Source organism: Cetorhinus maximus, chromosome 3, assembly GCF_964194155.1.
Source record: "Cetorhinus maximus chromosome 3, sCetMax3.hap1.1, whole genome shotgun sequence".
NCBI lineage: Eukaryota > Metazoa > Chordata > Chondrichthyes > Lamniformes > Cetorhinidae > Cetorhinus > Cetorhinus maximus.
In genome coordinates this window covers 10676878-10704757 of record NC_135881.1, presented here as the reverse complement: position 1 = coordinate 10704757, position 27880 = coordinate 10676878, and the positions used below count along the sequence as shown (strand labels likewise).

Below are 27880 nucleotides of genomic sequence, written 5' to 3'. Positions count from 1 at the left end.
AGGAGAGTGACACAGTCACTGTGATCTCTCACACACACAGTGCAGAGGAGAGGGACACAGTCACTGCGATCTCACACACTCACCTCAGTGAGGAGAGTGACACAGTCACTGTGATCTCTCACACACACAGTGCAGAGGAGAGTGACACAGTCACTGTGATCTCTCACACACACAGTGCAGAGGAGAGGGACACAGTCACTGAGATCTCACACACTCACCTCAGTGAGGAGAGGGACACAGTCACTGTGATCTCACACACACACACACACACTGCAGAGGAGAGGGACACAGTCACTGCGATCTCTCACACACACACACTGCAGAGGAGAGGGACACAGTCATTGCGATCTCACACTCACTGTAATGAGGAGAGGGACACAGTCACTGCGATCTCACACACTCACTGTAATGAGGAGAAGGACACAGTCACTGAGATCTCACACACTCACTGTAGAGGAGAGTGACACAGTCACTGTGATCTCTCACACACACTGCAGAGGAGAGAGACACAGTCACTGCGATCTCACACGTACACTGTAATGAGGAGAGGGACAGTCACTGTGATCTCACACACACACACATACACTGTAGAGGAGAGTGACACAGTCACTGTGACCTCACACACATACACTGTAGAGGAGAGGGACACAGTCACTGCGATCTCACACACCCACTGTAGTGAGGAGAGGGACACAGTCACTGCGATCTCACACACACACTGTAGAGGAGAGAGACACAGTCACTGCGATCTCACACACACACTGCAGAGGAGAGAGACACAGTCACTGCGATCTCACACACTCACTGCAGAGGAGAGAGACACAGTCACTGCGATCTCACACACTCACTGCAAAGGAGAGAGACACAGTCACTGCGATCTCACACACTCACTGCAGAGGAGAGAGACACAGTCACTGCGATCTCACACACTCACTGTAGAGGAGAGGGACACAGTCACTGCGATCTCACACACACACTGCAGAGGAGAGAGACACAGTCACTGCGATCTCACACACTCACTGTAGTGAGGAGAGGGACACAGTCACTGTGATCTCTCACACACACTGCAGAGGAGAGAGACACAGTCACTGTGATCTCTCACACACACTGCAGAGGAGAGAGACACAGTCACTGTGATCTCACACACTCACTATAGTGAGGAGAGGGACACAGTCACTGCGATCTCACACACACACACTGTAGTGAGGAAAGGGACACAGTCACTGCGATCTCACACACACACACTGTAGTGAGGAAAGGGACACAGTCACTGCGATCTCACACACACACACACTGTAGTGAGGAAAGGGACACAGTCACTGCGATCTCACACACACTCACTGTAATGAGGAGACACAGTCACTGCGATCTCACACACACACTGTAATGAGGAGAGAGACACAGTCACTGTGATCTCACACACACACACTGCAGAGGAGAGGGACACAGTCACTGCGATCTCACACACTCACTGTAGTGAGGAGAGGGACACAGTCACTGCGATCTCTCACACACACTCACTGTAGAGGAGAGTGACACAGTCACTGTGATCTCTCACACACACAGTGCAGAGGAGAGGGACACAGTCACTGCGATCTCACACACTCACCTCAGTGAGGAGAGTGACACAGTCACTGTGATCTCTCACACACACAGTGCAGAGGAGAGGGACACAGTCACTGCGATCTCACACACACACACTGCAGAGGAGAGGGACACAGTCACTGCGATCTCACACACTCACTGTAGTGAGGACAGGGACACAGTCACTGCGATCTCACACACTCACTGTAATGAGGAGAGAGACACAGCTACTGCGATCTCACACACACACTCACTGCAGAGGAGAGAGAGACAGTCACTGCGATCTCACACACACACACACACTGCAGAGGAGAGGGACACAGTCACTGCGATCTCACACGCACATTGCAGAGGAGAGAGACAGTCACTGCGATCTCACACACACACACACTGCAGAGGAGAGGGACACAGTCACTGCGATCTCACACGCACACTGCAGAGGAGAGAGACAGTCACTGCGATCTCTCACACACACACTGCAGAGGAGAGGGACACAGTCACTGCGATCTCACACGCACACTGCAGAGGAGAGAGACAGTCACTGCGATCTCACACACACACACTGCAGAGGAGAGAGAGTCACTGCGATCTCACACACACACTGCAGAGGAGAGAGACACAGTCACTGCGATCTCACACACTGCAGAGGAGAGAGACACAGTCACTGCGATCTCACACACACTCACTGCAGAGGAGAGAGACACAGTCACTGCGATCTCACACACACTCACTGCAGAGGAGAGAGACACAGTCACTGCGATCTCACACACTCACTGTAGAGGAGAGAGACACAGTCACTGCGATCTCACACACTCACTGCAAAGGAGAGAGACACAGTCACTGCGATCTCACACACACACACACTGCAGAGGAGAGAGACACAGTCACTGCGATCTCACACACTCACTGTAGAGGAGAGGGACACAGTCACTGCGATCTCACACACACACTGCAGAGGAGAGAGACACAGTCACTGCGATCTCACACACTCACTGTAGTGAGGAGAGGGACACAGTCACTGTGATCTCTCTCACACACTGCAGAGGAGAGAGACACAGTCACTGTGATCTCTCACACACACTGCAGAGGAGAGAGACACAGTCACTGTGATCTCACACACTCACTATAGTGAGGAGAGGGACACAGTCACTGCGATCTCACACACACACACTGTAGTGAGGAAAGGGACACAGTCACTGCGATCTCACACACACACACTGTAGTGAGAAAAGGGACACAGTCACTGCGATCTCACACACACACACACTGTAGTGAGGAAAGGGACACAGTCACTGCGATCTCACACACACTCACTGTAATGAGGAGACACAGTCACTGCGATCTCACACACACACTGTAATGAGGAGAGAGACACAGTCACTGTGATCTCACACACACACACTGCAGAGGAGAGGGACACAGTCACTGCGATCTCACACACTCACTGTAGTGAGGACAGGGACACAGTCACTGCGATCTCTCACACACACTCACTGTAGAGGAGAGTGACACAGTCACTGTGATCTCTCACACACACAGTGCAGAGGAGAGGGACACAGTCACTGTGATCTCTCACACACACAGTGCAGAGGAGAGGGACACAGTCACTGCGATCTCACACACTCACCTCAGTGAGGAGAGTGACACAGTCACTGTGATCTCTCACACACACAGTGCAGAGGAGAGGGACACAGTCACTGCGATCTCACACACACACACACTGCAGAGGAGAGGGACACAGTCACTGCGATCTCACACACACACACTGCAGAGGAGAGGGACACAGTCACTGCGATCTCACACACTCACCTCAGTGAGGAGAGTGACACAGTCACTGTGATCTCTCACACACACAGTGCAGAGGAGAGGGACACAGTCACTGCGATCTCACACACTCACCTCAGTGAGGAGAGGGACACAGTCACTGCGATCTCACACACACACACTGCAGAGGAGAGGGACACAGTCACTGCGATCTCACACACACACACTGCAGAGGAGAGGGACACAGTCACTGCGATCTCACACACACACACACCCTGCAGAGGAGAGAGACACAGTCACTGCGATCTCACACATACTCACTGCAGAGGAGAGGGACACAGTCACTGCGATCTCTCTCACTCACGCTGCAGAGGAGAGAGACACAGTCATTGCGATCTCACACTCACTGTAATGAGGAGAGGGACACAGTCACTGCAATCTCACACACTCACTGTAATGAGGAGAAGGACACAGTCACTGAGATCTCACACACTCACTGTAGAGGAGAGTGACACAGTCACTGTGATCTCTCACACACACTCACTGTAGTGAGGCGAGGGACACAGTCACTGCGATCTCACACACTCACTGTAGTGAGGAGAGGGACACAGTCACTGCGATCTCACACACTCACTGTAGTGAGGAGAGGGACACAGTCACTGCGATCTCACACACCCACTGTAGTGAGGAGAGGGACACAGTCACTGCGATCTAACTCCACTGAATCCTCAGTGTGGGACTTGCTATGTAAAGGATATGGGCTCCTTCAAAGCCTTTTCAGCCACTAGAGGCACTTTGGTCGCTCTGGCATGACAGGCGAGGTCGTAGCACGATCGATCAGCACAGCCAACTATCTCGATCCAGCCCTGCAAAGACAGTGAGAAGGGAGAGAGGGAGGAGAATGGAAGAGAGAGGGTGTGAGAGTGAGTCTGTGTGTAAGAGAGCAATATACGTTATCCAATCATTCCTGTCAGTCATTAAAATCTAAATTACAGCAGCTACATCACATGGACTGCAGTGGACCAAGAAGGCAGCTCATCACCACTTTCTCAAGGGCAATTAGGGATGGGCAACAAGTGTTGGCCTAGCCAGTGACTCCCACATCCCATGAAAAAAATATTTTAAAAATCATCCTAATTATGTTTGCCAGAACTAAATATAGTTTGACTCATGCCTCCGATAGATATTCATTCAGGGCGGTGTGGGTAAGGGTAGGCTGTTCAGCCCAGTGGGCCCATTCCTCTATTCACTCTGAGGATGACTGATCTGTACCTTACTTCCATTGATCCTTCTGTGTTTTGTAGCCCTCGACAGCTTCACTCCAAAAAAAACTCTATTGCTCTCAGTCTGGAAAATCTGAACTGACATCACCCTGGACTGGGGAGTGTGGTAGTTAACCAGAGTTACTGTGGTAAAGTTATAGCAAATACCGGGACAGTAGCAGGGGGGGGTTGAGAGTGGCTCCTGATAGGGTATGGTGTGCAGTGTTGGGGTAAATGCCAAACCCCCCGGATTGTCCAAGCAATTGAACATCAATCTCTGGGGGCAACTCAGGGTTGCGGGGGTTGCTGGTGGAAAGTGTAATAAAAGGGTTTGCTCAGCCTTCTCCACACATCTCCTTTCAACATTTTAATATCGGAGATTGGGGAAAACAGCCGTTTGACCGATTAGGGCAGTTGACGCCCACCGGCCAACAAAAGGGGGCAAACCTTTCAGGAAGAGGCGGTTCGAGAGGTTTGGAAAAAAAAACAAATGAAACTGTTTAGCTTACAGGAAGTGAGGTGGTTAGGGGGCACTTGTTTAACCAGACGGCAAAACGAATCAAAACTCTTCTGCTGCCTGCCCAGGCCCCCACCCCCTCGCCCCCCCACCCCCCACCCCCACCCGGGGTCTCTCTCAGCCGCTGAGCTTGGCAGCACCAACAGGAACTGTGCTTACGTAAGAAGTTTTGGACTCGGCGTCCCAGCAGTCGCAGGCGTAGTGCGCCATCTCGTTCTCCATGTGCTGCCGGAAACGCAGCTTCCCGGCCGACACGCCCACCTTTACCAGGAAGAGGTAAATCCTTCCGATGAAATATCCGAGCACCGAGTTATTGATGATCCCCTGCAGTGGGAGACAAGGGGCCACGTTTGGTTAGCACGCGAGTGACGGAGTCCTGGGCTGGGAGGGGGTCATCACCGCAATGCATCTGGAATACTAACCCCCACTCCCTCCCAACATCTGTACAAGCCTCCCAGAACTCCACCTCTGAACCCCTTCCCCCTCCATACGCCCAGGGCAGCCCAGGACATTTTCTGAAGGCGTTTCAGCTCCTCGAGCCTATTCTGCCATTCGATTAGTTTGTGGCTGACCTCGACCAAGTTCCCCACTTTTCTTATCCCACCCTGTGAATTAGTTAAACCAAACATTTCTGCACCTGCCCCCCGTCCCCTGGACCCAGGGCTGGTGACAATCTCAACATACCAATCGCAATCGAGTTCACCTCCCCTTTTAAGAAACTCAAATCTTTTCTCTGTCTTCAACACACAGTTGTTGAAGGAATGAGTCTTTTTCGCTTTCCAATCTAAAAAGTCGTCCAGCCTGGCGTTCCTGTGTAAGGGCACCGCTCAGCCTGGCGTTCCTGTGTAAGGACGCTGTTCAGCCTGGCGTTCCTGGGTAAGGACGCTGCTCAGCCTGGCGTTCCTGTGTAAGGACACCGCTCAGCCTGGCGTTCCTGTGTAAGGACACTGCTCAGCCTGGCGTTCCTGTGTAAGGGCACCGCTCAGCCTGGCGTTCCTGTGTAAGGACGCTGTTCAGCCTGGCGTTCCTGGGTAAGGACGCTGCTCAGCCTGGCGTTCCTGTGTAAGGACACCGCTCAGCCTGGCGTTCCTGTGTAAGGCACCGCTCAGCCTGGCGTTCCTGTGTAAGGACGCTGTTCAGCCTGGCGTTCCTGGGTAAGGACACTGCTCAGCCTGGCGTTCCTGTGTAAGGACGCCGCTCAGCCTGGCGTTCCTGTGTAAGGGCACCGCTCAGCCTGGCGTTCCTGTGTAAGGACACCACTCAGCCTGGCGTTCCTGGGTAAGGACACTGCTCAGCCTGGCGTTCCTGTGTAAGGACGCCGTTCAGCCTGGCGTTCCTGTGTAAGGACGCTGCTCAGCCTGGCGTTCCTGTGTAAGGACGCTGCTCAGCCTGGCGTTCCTGTGTAAGGACATTACTCAGCCTGACGTTCCTGTGTAAGGACGCCGCTCAGCCTGGCGTTCCTGTGTAAGGACACCGCTCAGCCTGGCGTTCCTGTGTAAGGACATTGCTCAGCCTGGCGTTCCTGTGTAAGGACATTGCTCAGCCTGGCGTTCCTGTGTAAGGACACCGCTCAGCCTGGCGTTCCTGTGTAAGGACGCTGCTCAGCCTGGCGTTCCTGTGTAAGGACATTACTCAGCCTGACGTTCCTGTGTAAGGACGCCGCTCAGCCTGGCGTTCCTGTGTAAGGACACCGCTCAGCCTGGCGTTCCTGTGTAAGGACATTGCTCAGCCTGGCGTTCCTGTGTAAGGACGCCGCTCAGCCTGGCGTTCCTGTGTAAGGACGCCGCTCAGCCTGGCGTTCCTGTGTAAGGACACCGCTCAGCCTGGCGTTCCTGTGTAAGGACATTGCTCAGCCTGACGTTCCTGTGTAAGGACATTGCTCAGCCTGGCGTTCCTGTGTAAGGACACCGCTCAGCCTGGCATTCCTGTGTAAAAACATTGCTCAGCCTGGCGTTCCTGTGTAAGGACACTGCTCAGCCTGGCATTCCTGTGTAAGGACATTGCTCAGCCTGGCGTTCCTGTGTAAGGACACCGCTCAGCCTGGCGTTCCTGTGTAAGGCACCGCTCAGCCTGGCGTTCCTGTGTGAGGCACCGCTCAGCCTGGCGTTCCTGTGTAAGGCACCGCTCAGCCTGGCGTTCCTGTGTAAGGACACCGCTCAGCCTGGCGTTCCTGTGTAAGGACGCCGCTCAGCCTGGCGTTCCTGTGTAAGGACATTGCTCAGCCTGACGTTCCTGTGTAAGGACATTGCTCAGCCTGACGTTCCTGTGTAAGGACATTGCTCAGCCTGGCGTTCCTGTGTAAGGACGCCGCTCAGCCTGGCGTTCCTGTGTAAGGACGCTGCTCAGCCTGGCGTTCTCACAGATCCGAGCTTGCCTCGTCCAAACCCGAACGTGCGCATTTGCAGGCACGAATGTTACCTGTTCCACAGCATCACCAAGTCGCATCTTTTGTGCTGACTGCCCGCTGGTCTGGGCTTGGCTGGAGTACAACAGTATCTGTAGGTCTGCCACAGTGCCGAACCTGGGGTGATTCTTCTCATTGGGATCAACAAAATGCTCAATTTCCGCCATCGTGAATTCCCTGAATAACAAGAGGGATATTTAGAGTCACTACTCAAAGATTCCCTTCCTAAACCCCTTTGACTTAGAAAGGTCTCTTTCTCTGTCCATTAAGACTCAATCATATTGTGTGGGACCTATGTAGTCCAGACCATGATAGGCCATTCATCAGCCTGTTGGATTTACCTAGGCAATCGACAAATCACCAGATTACCGAAGCTAATTTCACAATTGGGACATGGTGGCGTTTAAGCTCAGTACTATAACCACTAGGTCCCTGTAAGGGTAAGGAACATAGAATCAGGAGTAGGCCATTCAGCCCTTTGAGACTGTTCTGCCTTTAATTAGATCACGTGCCCTGCATTAAGACCAGTCATTAAGTGCCTTCAAACATCAACCAAAGACCATTTAGCAGGAAGATGAACATTATGACATGGATAAGTCATGATCTAATTCAATAGCAGAGCAACCTTGTAGGGCTGAATGGCCTCCTACTGTTTCTTTGTTCTTTCTTTAACATCTACATAATCACCGGAAAGGGCTGGCTGGCCAGAGGAACAGGAAAAGGCCACTCAACCCCTTGGCTATTCAACAACGTCATGAATGATCTGTAAGTTAACTCCATCGACCCACCTTGGATCCATATACTTCATACTCAGTCTAAAATAATCTATCAGTCTCAGGTTTAAACAGTAATTCAGCTAGCATTTATTGTCTTTTAATTGAACAGATCTCCTCACTTTTATCACCCTTTGCATGAAGTAGTGTTTCTTAACTTCTCCACTGAATGACCTGGCTCTTATTTTTAACGTTATGACCCTCTTGTCCCAGACTTCGCCACCAGCAGAAGTAGTTTCTCCCTATCTACCCAATCAATGTTAAACTCCTGGCAGCCAGCTGAAGGAGAAAGCCAGAAGTCAATCTTCACTCAGTTTTAGATTTATTCACAAAATGAAACATTATAAAAGTATAGCTCATAACTGTAGTGCCCAACACCAGTGTCAATAAATGTCTCTTTATACCATCCAATGACTACTGTCCATCTGTGTACACTTAACCTTAATTTGTACAATTAACAAACAATTCCATTCAAAATCCAAAAAACCTCATTCTAAGCGCTCCTTACCCTTCTATATTAGGACAGGGCTGTCTATTGCGCTGTCTGGTAAAAGCGCAGAGCTGGCACACTGATGTCTGTAGCCTAGTCCTTTCATTCTATAAGGAGTCAGGGACGATGACATGGGCACTCAGGGTATAACAGAAAAGGAGAGAAGATAAATAAAACTCATGTCTCTCTCTCTCTCTGTTTTAAAACAAATATCACCTTGCTCCTGTGGAAAAACCAGCTACAAGGATGAGCTGGCTGCTTAAAACGTCCTCAAACTACCCAATAACCAAGGCCAGAATTGAACACTTAATTCAACTAGCATGGAAATAACTGATGAAGGACAAAGAGAGAGAGAGAGAGAGAGCGAGTGAGAAAGTGAGTGAAAGACAGCACGAGTGTGAAAGAGAAAGCAAGAGAGCGAGTGCGAGCTCGAGAGCACGAGCGAGAGCGTGAGCGAGAGAGAGAGAGAGCGTGAGAAAGTGAGTGAAACAGAGCACGAGTGTGAAAGAGAAAGCAAGAGAGCGAGCGCGAGCTCGAGAGCAGAGAGAGTGTGAGCAAGAGCGTGAGCAAGAGAGAGAGAGAGAGAAAAAAGGCCCAACAAATTATAGAGGGGGAGTCATTTACCTGACACGGATGAGCCCTGATCGCGGGGAGATCTCATTCCGAAATGAATTTCCTATCTGAGCAGCAGCAAAGGGAAGCTTTCCCTGATTGAACTCCAGCAGTCGTTTAAAGTTGAGGAAGATTCCCTGGGCTGTTTCCGGCCTGAGGTATCTGTAAATATAAACTGGGGGAGTTTAAAGTCAGTCTCCACGTGGCAATCCACCAAAAGAAACTCACTGTGTTAAAAGAGGCAGACAGATTGACATAAACTCCCCTCCAATTTCTGGTCCATTGCTCCAAGGCTTGCATGTGAACGCATTGAATACAACATTTGGTCATCGCAAGAGACTCTGGGTGAAATGTACAGTCCTTACACTGTACACAGTGGGTATATTGGAATGTACAGTCCTTACACTGTACACAGTGGGTATATTGGAATGTACAGACCTTACTGTGTACACAGTGGGTATATTGGAAAGTACAGTCCTTACACTGTACACGGTGGGTATATTGGAATGTACAGTCCTTACTGTGTACACGGTGGGTATATTGGAATGTACAGTCCTTACTGTGTACACGGTGGGTATATTGGAAAGTACAGTCCTGTGTTCACGGTGGGTATATTGGAAAGTACAGTCCTTACACTGTACACAGTGGGTATATTGGAATGTACAGTCCTTACACTGTACACAGTGAGTTTTATACAAGGGGAGGTAGTGGCATAGTGGTATTATCACTGCACTAGGATTCCAGAGACCCAGAGTAATGCTCTGGAGTCCTGGGCTCGAATCCCACCGTGGCAGACTGTGAAATTTGAATCTCAATATTGAATTAAAAATCTGACGATGACCATGAAACCATTGCAGATTGTTGTAAAAACCCATCTGGTTCACTTATCCTTAGGGAAGGAAATCTGCTGTCCTTACCTGGTCTGGCCCACATGTGACTCCAGACCCACAGCAATGTGGCTGGCTCTTAAATGCCCTCTGAACAAGGGCAATTAATGCTGGCCTAGCCAGCGATGCCCACATACCATGAACGATAAAAAAAGGATTACTTAGGACATACAGCCAGAAACAGGCCATTTGGCCCAAGCAGTCTGTGCTGGTGTTTGTACTCCACTACAGCCACCTTCCATCCTTCCTCATCTCAATCTATCAGACTAATCATCTATTTCTTTATCATGTGCTTGATTCCCTTAAAAGGCTTCTTACCCTGGCATGTTGCCTCCTGGTCCAATGGATGTCTGGAACATCAGATTGAAGGAGATGGGAGGAGATAGGTCGTTCCCGGTGACTGGGGACTTGACGTTGTATTTCACAAACAGATCCGTTAACTCTTGTTGACTGTAATTATCCAGCTAATAAGGAAAATAAACAAAATTAATTACCATTCCTTTGTGATACCTATTTGGTTGAGGGTGTAATCATCACGTCCACGATGTGCAAAGGTTAATGGAAGTCTGGAATTCATTCCCCAAAAGGCTGCAGACGCTGTGACAATTGGAGCTTTCAATATTGAGATTGATGGATTTTTATTGGGCAAGGGTGTTAGGGATATGGGACAAAGTAGGTAAATGGAATTGAGATTCACAGATTTGTCACAATTCATTGAATGACACAGCAGATCTGAAGGGGCTGAATGGCCTTCTCCTGTTCCTATGGCATGGGAAGAATACTCTGTTCTTCTTCCATCTGTGCCCTAGGATGTTTAGTGGCCAAATAAACCAACAGAGCAGGGTAAGCTGCGCTCCAGTGGAAGTGAACCCCTTCGAGGTAAGGAATGCAAGGGGAAAAATTAAGGGTGGAGTGGGAGAAATGAAGGAAACTTGTGAAACCCACGCTCCAACAATACATCTTTAAAAGAGCCATGATCTTACTGAATGGCGGAGCAGGCTCGAGGGGCCGAGTGGCCTACTCCTGTTTCTAATTCGTATGTTTGTAAATCCAAACTGTGCTGCACTGATGCCCGGTAATGGACATGTGACACTCAGCACACCTTAGGTAGGATGGTCCGTGATAACATGATAGCCCAACAGGAATGGACACTACTGAGTGGAGTAAAATAGCAGGGCAAAAAGGAGCTAAAACAAACTTGAGATTAAGGAGAGTGAAGCAGTTCCTTGTACCTGAGTGATGGTGTTTTCCATCTCTGCTTTCTTCTCTGCTGAACATTTCTTATCAGACATCAGTTTCTGCAAATGAGCTACAACGGAAGATGATTAAGGGTCATCAAACTCGTACTGGCAACATTGCATCTTGTTTCAATAAGATCACCTCTCATTCTTCTAAACTCCAATGGGTATTAGGCACAACCTGTCCAACCTTTCTTCATAGGACCAGCCCCTCATCCCAGATAGGGCCTTTGGGGGAAGAGGTGGGGACTTCAAGGAAGGGGGATGACTGGGCTTTTAGGGAAGTGGTGGTGGGTGGTGGTGGTGGTGGTGGTGGTGGTGGTGGGGGGGGTGGTGGGGTGGCCAATGGGTAAAGCATGGGCTAGATTCTGAACTGCTCTAGCAAAGGATCAGCACAGACATGATAGACCAAATGGCCTCCTCCTGGCCATGATATCCAGGGCCAAAATTCACTGAGACAAGGAAAGTGCCACCAACAATTTGTTGCTGCATCTCCCATCGCCAGAGTCAACCAGAGCTCAATGCTGCTTTTAAGCATCTGGAAGTTCACGGCTTTTTTTTATCAATTTACAGGATGTGGGCATTGCTAGCTGGGCTAGCATTTATTGCCCATCCCTAGTTGCTCTTGAGAAGGCGGTGGTGAGCTGCCTTCCTGAACCTCGCAGTCCCTGTGGTGTAGGTACACCCAAGATGCTGTTAGGTGCAGGCAACCAGAGCATTCATAACATAACCCAGCCCGCACACAAGATGGAAACCATTACCTTTCAACAGATGGTCAGCACGGAAACACTCGCCATTCTTCAGGTCCTTCACCATGTAGTCAGCAAACTTATCCACGTGTCCAGAGGTTCTACAACACAGGTCACCAAAGTTCAGTGCCAGAATGTTTGCAACACCACACTCACTTTCATAAAATCTACCAGCCTTCTGAACCTGTAAAACAGCCCCTCCTGAAAGTAATGGGTTAAATGCAACCCTGTATTAACTCTACCAATGCCCACCGAATAATCTATTTTAAAGAACAAGCCTGCAAAACCTCCTACACGCTATCTGGGCAATTCAGCTACAATGTGCTTGAGCACAGAGATACGTGACAGGGTCACCACTGATACTACAGACCAGAGTGTCAGCCATGGCTCAGTGGGTAGCACTCTTGCCTCTGAGTCAGAAGTTTGTGGGTTCAAATCCCATTTCGGAACAGAGCACTCCGGTGCAGTACTGATGGAGTGCTGCACTGTCTGAGGCACAGGTCTTTTGGATGAGATGTTAAACTGAGGTCCCCACCTGCCCTCTCAGGTGAATGTAAAAGATCCCTTGGAACTATTTCGAAGGGGAGCAGGGGAGGTATACTGATGAATAATTATCCCTCAACCAACACCATCAACAAAACATTACCTGGTCAATTTCTCATTGCTGTTTGGGGGAGCTTGCCGTGCACAAACTGGCTGCTGCATTTCCCACATTACAAAGTAAGAAAAGGACCTCATCACCTGTAAAGAGTTTAGGAAGGCTTGCAGTGGTGAAAGGCGCTATATAAATGAAAATCTATTTTCGTTACGGTTTCTTTATTTTTGGCAGGATGGTCGATGTGTCACAGGTTGTGGGTTTTACACACTTTCAGTAGTTTTTGCAACAGTTAATGTAAACAATTGGAGGAAGGATGCCCAGCATAAATGGATAACTGTATAAACAAAACTTAGATGTAGGACAAGAGCGCTCAAAAGGAGAAAGGAAACTTGGACAAACTACCAGAGAACAGCTCCTATGACTAAGACTCCAACTCCCAGGGGTTCTGAGCTCCACTCCCCAGATTAACAGTCTAACTGCTCTGTCTGCTGGACCATCAATGAAAGTGTTCAGTGAAGGTTATTTTGAAATAATATCCCCTTTGTCTTTGGCTGCTCACTAACTGTTGAGTTGTATCCCAAATGTGACGCCATCAACACTCACTGTAGGTTCACTTGGGTTGGGGGAGGGGATTGGGTATCCATTTCCCATCCTGACAATGAAACCAAGGACCATGGCCATGGCCTGCCCTTGGTTCCTAGCCGGCACGACAGAGTCGAACAGCAGCCCCAGGCCTGGATCATGAAGGCTCACCACCTTGTGATTAAGTCTTTCTAAAAAAAAATGTTTTTTTAATTCATTCATAGGATGCGGACATCACTGGCTAGGCCAGCATTTATTGCCCATCCCTAATTGGTCAAAATCCCTAATCCTTGGTCAGAAGGCATTTAAGAGTCATTGCTGTGGATCTGGAGTCACATATAGGCCAGACCAGGTAAGGACAGCAGATTTCCTACCCTAAAGTACATTAGTGAACCAGATGGGTTTTTACAACAATCAACAATGGTTTCATGGTCATCGTTAAACTTTTAATTTGAGATTTTTATTGAATTCAAATTCCACCATCTGGCGTGGCAGGATTCGAACATTACGCTGGGTCTCTGGATTACTTTAGTCCAACGACAATACCACTACGTCATTCACCTCCCCATTCTACACGGCAAAACGTTATCAAGATGTCACAGCTCCTCTGGACCCACCGTTTGTTTCCTGAATTGTCCCATTATCAACCCCTCTTGCCTTGCATCACCATCCTTTTTGTCCTCCAATCTAATTAAGATTGGAGAAGCTAGGAATGTTCTCCTTAGTGAAGAGAAGGTGAGAGGAGATTTGATAGAGGTATTCAAAATCATGAGGGGTCTGGACAGAGTACATAGGGAGAAATTGTTTCCACAGGATCGCAAACCAAAGGTCACAGATTTAAGTTAATTATCAAAAGAAGCAATGACAACGAGGAAAACCTTTTTTATGCAGCGAGTGGTTAGGGTCTGGCATGCACTGCCTGAGAGTGTGGTGGAAGCAGGTTCAATTAGGACTTTCAATAGGGAACTGGATAATTATCTGAAGAGAAAAAATGTGCAGGGCTGCAAGGAAAAAGACAGGGGAGTGGACTAGCTGAGTTGCTCATGCAGAGTGTCGACATGGACAGGCTGAATGACCTCCTCCTGCTTTCTAATCGCTCTATGATTCTACTTACTTCAGGACGGGTTCAGGAGTCAGCATCGTGCAGTCAATCTCCAGAATCTGCTCCTCCTGGATGAAGTGTTGCCGCCAGATCTGGAGGATGTTGTTCTTCAGAGCACAGCCAACAGGACCAAAGTCGTACAATCCACTCACACCTGGCCGAAGTGCAATTAGATCCCATTTACATGAACATACTGGGTGCAAATTCCTCCCTCATCTCGCACCATGATTTCTCCCACACTCTCCCCAGAGTTGGGGCTCTGACAGTCCACTCCCGTCTCAGTCCCATTGAGTAGTGTTGGTAGTGGACAATTACAGGAGTGTAGTGATTATGTTACTGGACCAGAGTCTTGGATTAACGATCTAAAGAACCGCAGTTCAAATCCCACTGGGGGAAGTTTTGGAATTGGAATAGTTTTTTTAAAAAATCTGGAACGGAAAAGCTGGTCTCAGTAAAAGTAGTGATGAAATTGTCAGATTGTCATAAAAACCCAACTGGTTAATTAATGTCCTCTATCAAAGAAGGAAAATTACCCAGGCCAACATGGTTAACTCTCAACTCCCTTCTGAAGCAACCTCGCAGCCCACACAGTGGTATCAGGGCAATTAGGGACGAGCGATGAATGACATTCTTGCAGTGATACCCACATCTCCACATTTTTTTTAAAAAAGGGCCAGCAACCTATGCTTATGTGTTCCAACTCCACTGTGGCAAGTGGAAATGGGAATTCAGTCAATTAATCTGGGGATGCACGGGTCAGCACTAAGAAGGTAGCTGAAATGATGAACCCAGCCAGTTCGCTGATGTTCCCCCAGGGAAAGTATTTTTAGGGCTGTGTGGCAAGAAACTTGCTCCTCCTTTACCAGATTCTTAACACAACCAGAGCAGCTAGGGACGGGTAACAAACACAGGAGACACCCCAGAAATATGTTCTTGTGACCAGGCAGGAATGAACTTTGTAACTTGCAGTGTAAAAGGAGATCTGTGCTCAGCTGGATTGCTGTTTCACTTTTACAAGTTTCGTTCCCTCCCTTAGCCCAGGATGCCATAAACACTTTTTTATGTCTTTCATGGGATGCGAGTGTCTTTATTGCCCATCCCTAATTGCCCTTGAGAAGGTGGTGGTGAGCTGCCTTCTTGAACCACTGCAGTCCATGTGGTGTAGGTACACCCACAGTGCTGTTAAAGAGCAACAGTGATGGAACGGTGATATATTTCCAAGTCAGGATGGTGTGTGGCTGAGAGGGGAACTTCCAGGTGGTGGTGTTCCATCTATCTGCTGCCCTTGTCTTTCTAGGTGGTAGAGGTCGTGAGCTTGGGAGGTGCTGTTGAAGCAGACTTGGTGAGTTGCTGCAATGCATCTTGTAGATAGTACACACAACTGCTACTGTGGGACAGTGGTGCAGGGAGTGAGTGTTTAAGGTGGTGGATGGGGCGTTGATCAAATGGCTGCTTTGTCCTGGATGGTGTCAACCATCCAGGCAATTGAAGCTGCACTCATCCAGGCAATTGGAGAGTATTCCATCACACTCCTGACTTGTGCCTTGTAGATGGTGGACAGACTTCTGGGATTCAGAAGGTGAGTTACTCGTCACAGGGTTCCTAGCCTCTGACCTGATCCTGCTGCTTTATATGGCTGGTCCAGTTCAGTTTCTGGTCAAAGCTAACTCCCAAGATGTTTATAGCAGGGGATTCAGCGATGGTCAAGACATTGAATGTCATGGGGAGATGGTCAGATTCTCTCTTGTTGGAGGTGGTCATTGCCTGGCACTTGTATGGCACGAATCAGCCTAAGCCTGAATGTTGTCCAGGTCTTGCTACATGAGGGCATAGACCTCTTCAGTATCTGAGGAGTCACGAATGGTGCCGAACATTGTGCAATCACCAGTGAACATCCCCATTTCTGAACATACAATGGAGGGAAGGTCATTGATGATGCAGCTGAAGATGGTTGGGCCTAGGACACGACCCTGAGGAATTCCTATAGTGATGCCCTGGAGCTGAGATAATTGGCCTCCAAAAACTACAATCATCTTCCTTTGTGCTAGGTATGACTCCAACAAGTGGAGAGTTTTCCCCCTGATTCCCATTGACTCCAGTTTTGCCAGGGCTCCCTGATGCCACACTTGGGCAAATGCTGCCTTGATGTCAAAGGCAGTCACTCTCACCTCACCTTTGGAGTTCAGCTCTTTTGTCCTTTGTAAGAGTAGTCTTTTGGACTAAGGCTGTAATGAGGTGTTTGATCAGCTGAGGAAGCTCAGATCATGGGTTAAACAGGAAGTCTTCCTGATCTCTGGGCTACAGTACCATACTGGGCAGACTTTTCACCCGCTGAGCTTTCAGGGTAATTTGTGAAGCTGGTGCCAGGAGACAAAAAAAAGCCATGAAAGCTACATTGCTGCCCATCAGAGAAGGGAATCTGCCACACCAAGCAGGTCTGGCCTGCCTGTGATTTCTGTCCCATAGCTGATGGTTGACTCTGAATGTCCAACAAGGGAGAGGCAATGACTGCTGTCTCAGCCATGTCGCCCACACTCCAACTGGTCGCAGGTGAACAGTCAGCCCTGTTGTCTCCTCAGGGACCTTACTTTGTTACCCGTAGAGCAACAAAGACCTGATATTACTCTGTAAGGAACTGAAGGATTAAACACTTGCCTATTGATAGATTAATCCAGTTTAACAGATTGGAGAAGACCAGGGCATGGTTTCAAGTTAAGTAAGAGTAGACTGGAAGGTCAGTGGTTCTTTTCCCTGAGTAGTGAGTCTCTGGAATACAATGCCCACCAGTACGTGAATGCTGAATCTTCGAAAGGAAGCTGGGCTGGTTACTGACTGCGGCAGACATAGCATCAAGGTGGCAAATGTCTTTATAGAGCACACTTGGTCAGTGTGATCTACTGGATTGGTTTCAATTGCCTGAAGGTTGCGGTGGGGTGCAAAAATTTAACAGTCCGTTTCCTCTATTGGCCCTGGATTCTTTCTCTCCCAGGAGACTGCAAGGCAGTGGGGGAAAAGGGATCTCTAGTCACCACACTCTGGGACAGGCTTGATAGATTAGCTGGCCTTTGCCTGCTTATCAATTTTGTACATTTATACAAATGCTCAATTGCCCCCAGATTGGTCCCCCCTACCTCCATATATAGCAAAAGCCTGGTCGTAGAAGAATCTCCTCTTTAGTGTGTCCTCCATTTTTGTTCGGTCAACTATGCCATCCTTCGGCTGCAGAGCCAGCTCCTGTGGGAAAAGGACAGATGGGAGGCTGAAATAAGAGCAAGTCAGTGAGGCAAAACAATTGCTATGATTTTATATTGTTCCTCCCTGAATCATTCAATGTAGAACACACATCAAACATACAGACAGACTCCTAACCAATACCACCCTTGTTTAGTATTGACACAAGTGAAAACTGCGTTGCAGAGTAGCGTGTACATGCAGCGATTCTCATACACCACAGTGAGAGTGTACATCCAGTGATTCTCACATGCCACAATGAGTGTACACCGTGACTCTCATACACTACATTGAGTGTACACCCAGTGATTCTCATACACTACAGTGAGAGTGTACACCCAGTGATTCTCATACACTACAGTGAGAGTGTACACCCAGTGATTCTCATACACTACAGTGAGAGTGTACACCCAGTGATTCTCATACACCACAGTGAGAGCGTACACCCAGTGATTCTCATACACTAGTGAGTGTACACCCAGTGATTCTCATACACCACAGAGAGAGCATACACCCAGTGATTCTCATACACCACAGTGAGAGTGTACACTCAGTGATTCTCATACACCACAGAGAGTGTGTACACCCAGTGATTCTCATACACCGCAGTGACAGCACATACTCAGTGGTTCTTATATATCGCAATGACAGTGTACGCCTGGTGATTTTCATAAAGGGGCAGCATTAGATATAAGAAATAAAAGGGGAGAAGGGTAGCATGGTGTGGAAGTGATTCATTACAGGGCTTTCTCTTGCTGTGGCTAGGTATGTAGGAATGGGATCAGTGTCATATTGATTTGTGGCCAACAGGCAGATTGCGGTTCATACCTTAGCCTCCAGGATCCTTTTACGAGCTTTAAGTTCTGCCACAGCTTTACCGACATCCACCTGTGGAGAATTCTCTGCTTTTAGCTTCCGAACAAGTTCTCCCTGGAAAGGAAGGTTAGAGAGCTGATTGAGACCATGTTAGATCCGTGTAGACTCACAGCTGGAAGCTGCGGATTTCAACAACACCCCCACCCGACTAGAGAAACAAAGTCACGTTATGCGCAGGGAACTCAGACTGGTACACACCGTGTGCAGGTAGTGAAAGGAGTGAATGCTCAAGGTGATGGATGGGGTGCTGATCAAGTTCACAACTGTTTAACTGCAGTTCTTTGGGAGAGGAGTTCCTGCAAAAATTCTACCTGAAGAAAATCCAGTTCATCTTGGGAATGAGGTGGGTCAAGTGGATCAAGTGTTAGGAGGGGAACATTTGGAGGACAGTGATCATTGTATCATAAGGTTTATGTTATCTACAGAAAAGGACAAGGAGCAATCTAGGGTAGAATAATTAACTGGGGGAATACTAACTTCCAATGGGGTTCGAATGGATGCCTTTAAAGATGGGATGGCTCAGGCACAGTCAATGTATAATCCCACCAAGGAGAAAGGTAGGCAAAGTTCCCTGGATGACAAAAGATCATGTTACACCCTTGTTCAAAAAGGGGGTGCAAAGATAAGCCCAGCTGGCCAGTCACTTTAACTTTGTTGGTGGGGAAGCTTCTATGAGTGTTAATTCAGGATAAAATTAATCGTCACACTTGGTAAATGTGAGTTAAGAAAAGCAAGCATGGGTTTGTTAAGGGAAAAATGTGTTTAAATAACTTGCTTGAGTTTATTGTTGAGTTAACAAAAAGGGTTGATGAGGGTAATGCTATCGATGTGGTGTACATGGACTTCCAAAAGGCATTCGATACAGTGCCACACGACAGACCAGTGAGCAAAGTTCGAGCTCATGGAATAAAAGGGACAGTAGCAACATAGGTATGAAATTGGCAGAGTGACAGAAAACAAAGAGTAGCGGTGAACAGTCGTTTGTTGGACTCAAGGAAGGTTTATAGTGGAGTTCTGCAGGGATTGGTGTTAGGACTCTTCCTGATATTAATGATCTGGTCCTTGGTGTACAGGGTACAATTTCAAAATTTTTGGCTGATATGAAACTTGGAAGTATTGTCAACAATGAGGAGGATGGTGTAGAACTTAAAAGGGACATAGACAGGTTGGTGGAATAGGCAGGCAAGTGGCAGATGAAATTTAATGCAGAGAATTGTGGAGCGGTTCATTTTGGTAGGAAGAACACGGAGAGGCAATAGGGTAAAATTCTAAAGGGCATGCAGGGGTAGAAGGACCTGGATGTAGATGTGCAAGAAATTATTGAAGGTGACAGGATAGGTTGAAAGAGTGGTGAATAAAGCACACAGCATCCTGCACTTTATCAACAAGGGCATAGAGTATAAAAGCAAGGAGGTTATGATAAACCTGTGTAAAACACTGGTTCGGTCTCAACTGGACTAATGCATCCAGTTCTGGGCACCACACTTTAGGAAGCTTCTGAAGGGGATGGCGTACTGGTATTATCGCTGAACTAGAGACCAGAGACCTAGGGTAACACTCTGGGGACCCGGGTTCGAATCCAGCCACGGCAGATGGTGGAATTTGAATTCAGTAAAAATCTGGAAAGTCTAATGATGACCAGGAAACCATTGTCAATTGTTGTAAAAAAACATCTGGTTCACTAATGCCCTTTAGGGAAGGAAATCTGCCTAGCAAGCCACTCAGCTGTATCAAACCACTACAAAGCCTCAAAAAAGGAATGAAACTGGAAGGACCACCAAGGCACCAGTAACGACAACAGCAAACACAGCCTTGTCGACCCTGCAAAGTCCTCCTTACTAACGTTTGGGGGCTAGTGCCAAAATTGGAAGAGCTGTCTCACAGACTAGTCAAGCAACAGCCTGACATAGTCATCCTCACGGAATCATACCTTACAGATATGTCCTGTCCCACTGGCAGCACAGTGGTATACAGTCAGGAGGGAGTTGCCCTGGGAGTCCTCAACATCGACTCCAGACCCTATGAGGTATCATGGCATCAGATCAAACATGGGCAAGGAAACCTCCTGCTGATTACCATGTACCACCCTCCCTCAGCTGATGAATCCTCCACCACTTGGAGGAAGCACTGAGGGTGGCAAGGGTGCAGAATGTATTCTGGGTAGGGGACAATATCCACCAACCAAGAGTGGTGGCTCAGTAGCACCACTACTGACCGAGCTGGCCTAAAGGACATAGCTGTTAGACTGGATCTGTGGCAGGTGCTGAGGGGTCCAACAAGAGGAAAAACATACATGACCAACCTGCCTGCCGCAGATGCATCTGTCTATGACAGTATCGGTAGGTGTGACTACTGCACAGTCGGTGGCAATGAAGTTCCGCCTTCACATTGAGGATACCCTCCATCGTTCTAAATGGGATAGATTTCGAACAGATCTAGCAACTCAAGATTGGGCATCCATGAGGCGCTGTGGGCCATCAGCAGCAGCAAAATTGTACTCGAGGACAATCTGGATCCTCATGGCCCAGCATATCCCCCACTCTACCCTTACCATCAAGCCAGGGGATCAACCCTGGCTCAATGAAGGGTGCAGGAGGGCATGCCGGGAGCACCAGGCATACCTAAAAATGAGGTGTCAACCTGGTGAAGCTATAATACAGGACTACATGCGTGCCAAACAGCATAAGCAACAAGTGATAGTCAGAGCTAAGCGATCCCACAGCCAAGGATCAGGTCTAAACTCTGCAGTCCTGCCACATCCAGTCATGAATGGTGGTGGAGAATTAAACAACTCACTGGAGAAGGAGGATCCACAAAGGTCCCCATCCTCAATGACGGAGGCCCAGCACATCAGTGCAAAAGATGAGGCAATAGTACTGAAGGCTTGTGCCCCAGAACTTGCCATGCCCTTAGCCAAGCTGTTCCAGTACAGCTACAAAACTGGCATCTACCTGGCTATGTGGAAAATTGCCCAGGTATGTCCTCTACACAAAAAGCAGGACAAATCCAACCCGGCCAATTACCGCCCCATCAGTCTACTCTCGATCATCAGTAAAGTAATGTAAGGGGTCATCAACAGTGCTATCAAGCGGCACTTGCTTAGCAATAACCTGCTCACTGACACCCAGTTTGGGTTCTGCTAGGGCCAATCAGCTCCTGACCTCATTACAGCCTTGGTTCAAACATGGACAAAAGAGCTGAACTCCCGAGGGGAGGTGAAAGTGACAGCCCTTGACATCAAGGCAGCATTTGACCGAGTGTAGCATCAAGGAGCCCTAGCTGGAGTCAATGGGAATCATGGGGAAAGCTCTCCTCTGGTTGGAATCTTACCTAGCACAAAGGAAGATGGTTGTGATTGTTGGAGGTCAGTCATCTCAGCTCCAGGATATCACTGAAGGAGTTCCTCAGGGTAGTGTCCTCGGCTGAACCACCTTCAACTGTTCCATCAGTGACCTTCCTTCCATCATAAGATCAGAAGTCGGGACTTTCGCTGATGATTGCACAATGTTCAGCACCGTTCACGACTCCTCAGATGCTGAAGCAGTCCATGTCCAAATGCAGCAAGGCCTGGACAATATCCAGGTTTGGGCTGACAAGTGGCAAGTAACATTCGCACCACACAAGTGCCAGGTAATGACCATCTCCAACAAGAGAGAACCCAACCATCGCCCCTTGACATTCAATGGCATTACCATCGCTGAATCCTCCAATATCAACTTCCTGGGGGTTACCATTGACCAAAAACTGAACTGGACTAGCCATATAAATACTGTGGCTACAAGGGCAGGTCAGAGGCTAGGAATCCTGTGACGAGTAACCCACCCCCTGACTCCCCAAAGCCTGTCCACCATCTACAAGGCACAAGTCAGGAGTGTAATGGAATACTTCCCACTTGCCTGAATGAGTGCAGCTCCTACAACACTCAAGAAGCCTGACACCACCCAGGGCAAAGCAGCCCGCTTGATTGGCACCACATCCACAAACACTGACTCACTCCACCACCGACGCACAGTGACAGCAGTGGGTACCATCTACAAGATGCACTGCAGGAATTTACCATGACTCCTTAGATAGCACCTTCCAAACTCATGACCACTATCATCTAGAAGGACAAGGGCAGCAGATAGATGGGAACACCACCACCTGGAAGTTCCCCTCCAAGTCACTCACCATCCTGACTTAGAAATATATCGCCGTTCCTTCACTGTCGCTGGGTCAAAATCCTGGAACTCCCTTCCTAACAGCACCGAGGGTGTACCTACACCACAAAGACTGCAGCGGTTCAAGAAAGCAGCTCACCACCACCTTCTCAAGGGCAACTAGGGGTGGGCAATAAATGCTGGCCTAGCCAGCGAAGCCCACATCTCGTGAATGAATTTTAAAAAATTAGAGAGGATGCAGAAAATATTTATGAGAATGGTTCCAGGGATGAGGAACTTCAGTTACTTGGGTAGATTGGGGACGTTGGGACTGTTAAGAGAAGATCGAGAGGAGATTTGTTTGTGGGATTCAAAATCATGAGGGGTCTGGCCAGAGCAGATAGGGAAAAACTATTCCCAGTGATGGAAGGATTGAGAACAAAAAGGCACAGATTTATGTTAACTGGCAAAAGAAGCAATGGAGACATGAGGAAAAAGTCTTTTAACCAGCGAGTGGTTAAGATCAGGAATGAATCGCCTGAGAATGTCAACCAAGACTTTCAAAAGGGAATTGGATCATCACCTGGATAAGGAAATATTTGCAGGGGAACGACACTAGGTGAATTGCTCCTTCAGAGGGCCAGGGAGGACACAATGGGCCGAATGGCCTCCTTCCGTGCTGCAACCATTCCACAATTCTAATCAGGTGGCATATCCTTTGGGAATAATTCTGTCCAGCTTTGTGAAGCTCTGTATCAATTGAATGACAGCCAAGACTGCATTTACACTGCACCTGGAATTTTGTCTGATTTTGCTCTTAAAAAATACAGACTTGCTTTTCTGTGGCACCTTTTACAACCTCAGTACATTCCACAGCTTTTGACAGCTGAGTTAAGTGCTTTTTTTTTGGAAGTGCTGCAATACAGGTAACTGAGCAGTAAATTTACACATAGCAAGCTCCTACAAACAGCAATTAAATAATAAGACTGATTGTTAAGAGTTATTTCGGTTAAGGAATAAAAATTGGTCAAAAATTGGAGCAGGACTCTCCTGCTCTTCATCGAAATTCTTCTGTGAGATCTTTTACATCCACACGAGAGGGCAGACAGGAACTTGGCTCGAACCACAGCTCCACATGCATACAGTCGTGGTGTGCACAAGATATGGGCACATCACTATCACAGGTCTAGGGTACATCTAGCGTAGAGATATGAAAGGAGAAAGGTGGGACAGAAGGGGAGGAGAAGGAAGTTCAGGGCAGTGTGCACAGTAAAGAGACCACGTGATGCCCCTGCAAAGATGCCCTTTGTACACCTGAAACAAAGTAGGTAACATTGTGTGACCTTCAGGTACAGCTCCTATTAACAGACTGTTGATGTTCAATGGTAAACACAGTACATGATTCTTCATAGTAACTGGCAGCACGCAGGATATGATTTTATGGTACATCATAACTGGGGGAGCTCAATGAACACGATATTACAGTACATTGTAACCGTAAGATAACCGGGAGAACGGTGAACACAATTTTACTGAACACTGTAATTGGGAGCACAGAGGACAGGGGATTACAGCACACCATAACTGGGAGCAGAGGACATGATGATACAGCACACAGAAGAGATTATATTACAGCACATTGTAACTGGGAGCACAGAGGAGATGATATTACAACACACCGTAACAGGGAGCACAGAAGAGATATTACAACACACCATAACAGGGAGCACAGAGATGATGATATTACAGCACATTGTAACTGCGAGTACCACAGAGGAGATGATATTACAGCATATGGTAACTGGGAGTGCAGAAGAGATGATATTACAGCACACAATAAGTGGGAGCACAGAAGAGATTATATTACAGCACATTGTAACTGGGAGCACAGAGGAGATGATATTACAGCACATTGTAAGTGGGAGCACAGAGGAGATGATATTACAGCACCCTGTAACTGGGAGCACAGAGGAGATGATATTACCGCACATTGTAACTGGGAACACAGATAATAATATTAAAGTACACTGTAACTGGCAGCACAGAGTACATGATATTACAGCACACTGTAAGTGGGAGCACAGAAATGATATTACAGCACATTGTAACTGGGAGCACAGGGGAGATGATATTACAGCACACTGTAACTGGGAGCACAGAGGAGATGATATTAGAGCACACTGTAACTGGGAGCAAAGAGGAGATGATATTAGAGCACACTGTAACTGGGAGCACAGAAGAGATATTACAACACACTGTAAGTGGGAGCACTGAAATGATGATATTACAGCACATTGTAACTGGGAGCACAGGGGAGATGATATTACAGCACACCGTAACTGGGAGTACCACAGAGGAGATATTACAGCACACCGTAACTGCGAGTACCACAGAGGAGATGATATTACAGCACACTGTAACTGGGAGCACAGAGGAGATGATATTAGAGCACACTGTAACTGGGAGCACAGAGGACATGATACTACAGCACACCACAAATGGGAGCACAGAAGTGGAGGTTACAGCACACCGTAACTGGGAGCAAAGATGATGATGTTACAATATCGCAAAAAACAGATTCTCTTGTCATTACCACATTGCTGTTTGTGGGAGCTTGCTGTGCACAAACTGGCTGCTGTGTTTTCTACATTACAACAGTGACTACACTTCAAAAGTACTTAATTGGCTATAAAACGTTTTGAGTGGTCATGAAAAGCACCACATAAATGCAAGGCTTTGTTTTTGATCGCTGCTCTTTTTTGGAATAAAAATCCATTGCAAAGATAATGGAGATTGAAAAGAAAAGAAAGTGAAGATTCAGAAGACACATCACTGAAAATGTACAACCAGGCAGCGATTGTATGCGATCACTGAACAGAGAATGCAGTAAAAGCTAAAACCAGTCACAGGGCAGGGTGAGGCTGCAGCAATCTGTTGAAGGAGGGAAACGTGGCAGGGGGAGGAATCGGCCAATTGAAACTGCAGCAGGCGGGATATGCTGATATTCTACTCAGTCTGAGTTCACATCGCACTTAGAAACACATGCGGCAGGACTGCAGAATCAGTCAAAAAATCACAGGCACACAGTGCGTTCTGAGCAGCTCAATCTCAGTAACAAAGGAGAACAGGGTGGAGCAGAGTCTAATTTAAAACAAAAAATCTCAAAGCTCTTCATTTAAAACATTGGAAAGGAGACAATCACTTGACTGGAATTCAGCTTAATTTAAAAAAATCACCTCAATCAATCTGAAGAGACATGCTACACTCTCATAATTAGCTTAATGGATTGATTTCAACATTACCTCAAAATCAGACTGTCCCTAATCACTGCTATCAAATGTTCTGATGTCCCACTCAGATTGCAGTGACTGCTCTGAATTCATCTTTCATTCCCATAACACACCAAAGGAAAATAGACTGGGTGAGAACAAATTTTCAAATCATTAAGACCACAAGGAAAATACTTTTTCCCCAAAATTTATATCAAAAAAAATACCAAAATTTGCCACTCCAGAACCAACATTTCTAGCCAACTCGTAACATCAATGTCACTATAAGCAGATGAGAATTTTTTTGATATATACAAGTCCACAGTGGATAAGGGCACAGACACTGTATGCAGTGCAGTGCACTCCTGCCTCTGGGTCAGTAGGTTGAGGATTCAAGTCCCACTCCAGAGACTTGAGTACAAACTCCAGTACAGTACTGAGGGACTGCTGCATTGTCGGAGTCACCGTCTTTCAGATGAGACGTTAAACCAAGGCCCCATCTGCCCTCTCAAGTGGACATGAAAGGTCCAGCGATAGCACAACACTATTTAAAGCACTGGGGAGTTCTCCTCGGTGTCCGAGGCTAATATTTATCCTTCAATCGACAGATTATCAGTAATCACGTACTTGTTTGTGGGAGCTTGCTGTGCACAAATCAGTTGCCACGTTTCCTACATTACAACGGTGACTACACTTCAAAAAGTATTTCATTGCCTGTCGAGCTTTTTGGCTCGTCCTGAGGTTGTAAAAGGCACCGTTAAAAAAAAAAGCGCAAGCGTTCCATTTCATACAAAAAGGAAAGGATTTGCATTTATTCTCTGGATTACTGACTGAATAGTTCAAATAAAAACATACATAAGCATCTTATAAATGGATGGTCTTGAGGATTCAGCAACCCGGCATCAAGTGAGTAAATGAGTGAAATGTTTGAAATTAGCTCATTTGTTTTTTATTTCACATTCAGTAATTATCATAATCAGACTAACAGATTATAGACTCCGTCACCGGGCTGGGCTGAATGGTCCTCTGCAGCCAAATGTACATTGTCACTAGAGGGTCATTTACAGCACAGGAGGCCATTCAGCCCTTCGAGTCCATGGTGACTCTCTGCAGAGTAAACCAATCAGCCTCACACCCCAAATCTGTCATTATCTTGTACACTTCCATCCAATCTCGCTTTGCTCCAAGGAGAACAACCCCCAGCTTCTCCAAATGCCTGATTCCCCCTCCACCCCCATCCCTGGATCTGCGGTGTGGCCCAGTGCACGCTGCCCGGCCCTGTCCACCAGCCCGCCGGCCTCTCCTACCTGCTCCCGCACCGCCTGCCTCAGTGGCGCCAGGACCTGCTCCTCGCTGCCCGCGTCTCCCTCCATCCCGGCGGCCAGGCGCTGCCACAGCGGCTTCTGCTTCTGGAGGCTTGCGGCTGACACCACACACACCGTCCGGGGCCGGCACAGCGCTCCGGCCAGCAGCGAGTGCAAGGCAGCGGCGGCAGCGCGACTGCGGGCGGCCAACCGGAGGAGCATGAGCCGGTGGGTGGGAGGAGGGGAGGAAGGGGGGAAAGAGAGAGACAGCGCTGCCGCCGGACGGAGGCTGAACTGCAGCAGGAGGATGATGTAATCTGCGCCGTGGAGGGAGGGAGACAGCGCTGCCGCTGGAGGGAGGCTGAACTGCAGCAGGAGGATGATGTAATCAGCGCCGTGGAGTGGGGGGAGACAGCGCTGCCGCTGGAGGGAGGCTGGACTGCAGCAGGTGGATGATGTAATCCGGATATCGTCGAGGAGGATTTAGGTATAGAAATCA

General features: G+C 48.0%; 1 protein-coding gene across 2 annotated transcripts in view; it reads right to left on the bottom strand.

Annotated features, from left to right (window-relative positions):
• The window catches only part of gars1 (glycyl-tRNA synthetase 1), a 61844-nt gene extending 34221 nt beyond the window's left edge, over positions 1 to 27623 (bottom strand). Inside the window, exons 1-11 of one of the 2 annotated variants that reach the window (XM_078536412.1) lie at positions 27385 to 27623; positions 18622 to 18723; positions 17694 to 17796; positions 14575 to 14716; positions 12293 to 12381; positions 11526 to 11602; positions 10612 to 10757; positions 9419 to 9568; positions 7546 to 7708; positions 5287 to 5451; positions 4102 to 4214 (exon numbers count right to left, since the gene is read on the bottom strand). In XM_078536412.1, coding sequence (XP_078392538.1) covers positions 4102 to 4214; positions 5287 to 5451; positions 7546 to 7708; positions 9419 to 9568; positions 10612 to 10757; positions 11526 to 11602; positions 12293 to 12381; positions 14575 to 14716; positions 17694 to 17796; positions 18622 to 18723; positions 27385 to 27603 — 1469 coding nt within the window. In that variant the 5' untranslated portion in view covers positions 27604 to 27623. The remainder of the gene's footprint in view (positions 1 to 4101; positions 4215 to 5286; positions 5452 to 7545; positions 7709 to 9418; positions 9569 to 10611; positions 10758 to 11525; positions 11603 to 12292; positions 12382 to 14574; positions 14717 to 17693; positions 17797 to 18621; positions 18724 to 27384) is intronic. The other variant, XM_078536420.1, reaches the window with a different exon arrangement.
• Between the last annotated feature and the right edge of the window lie 257 nt (positions 27624 to 27880).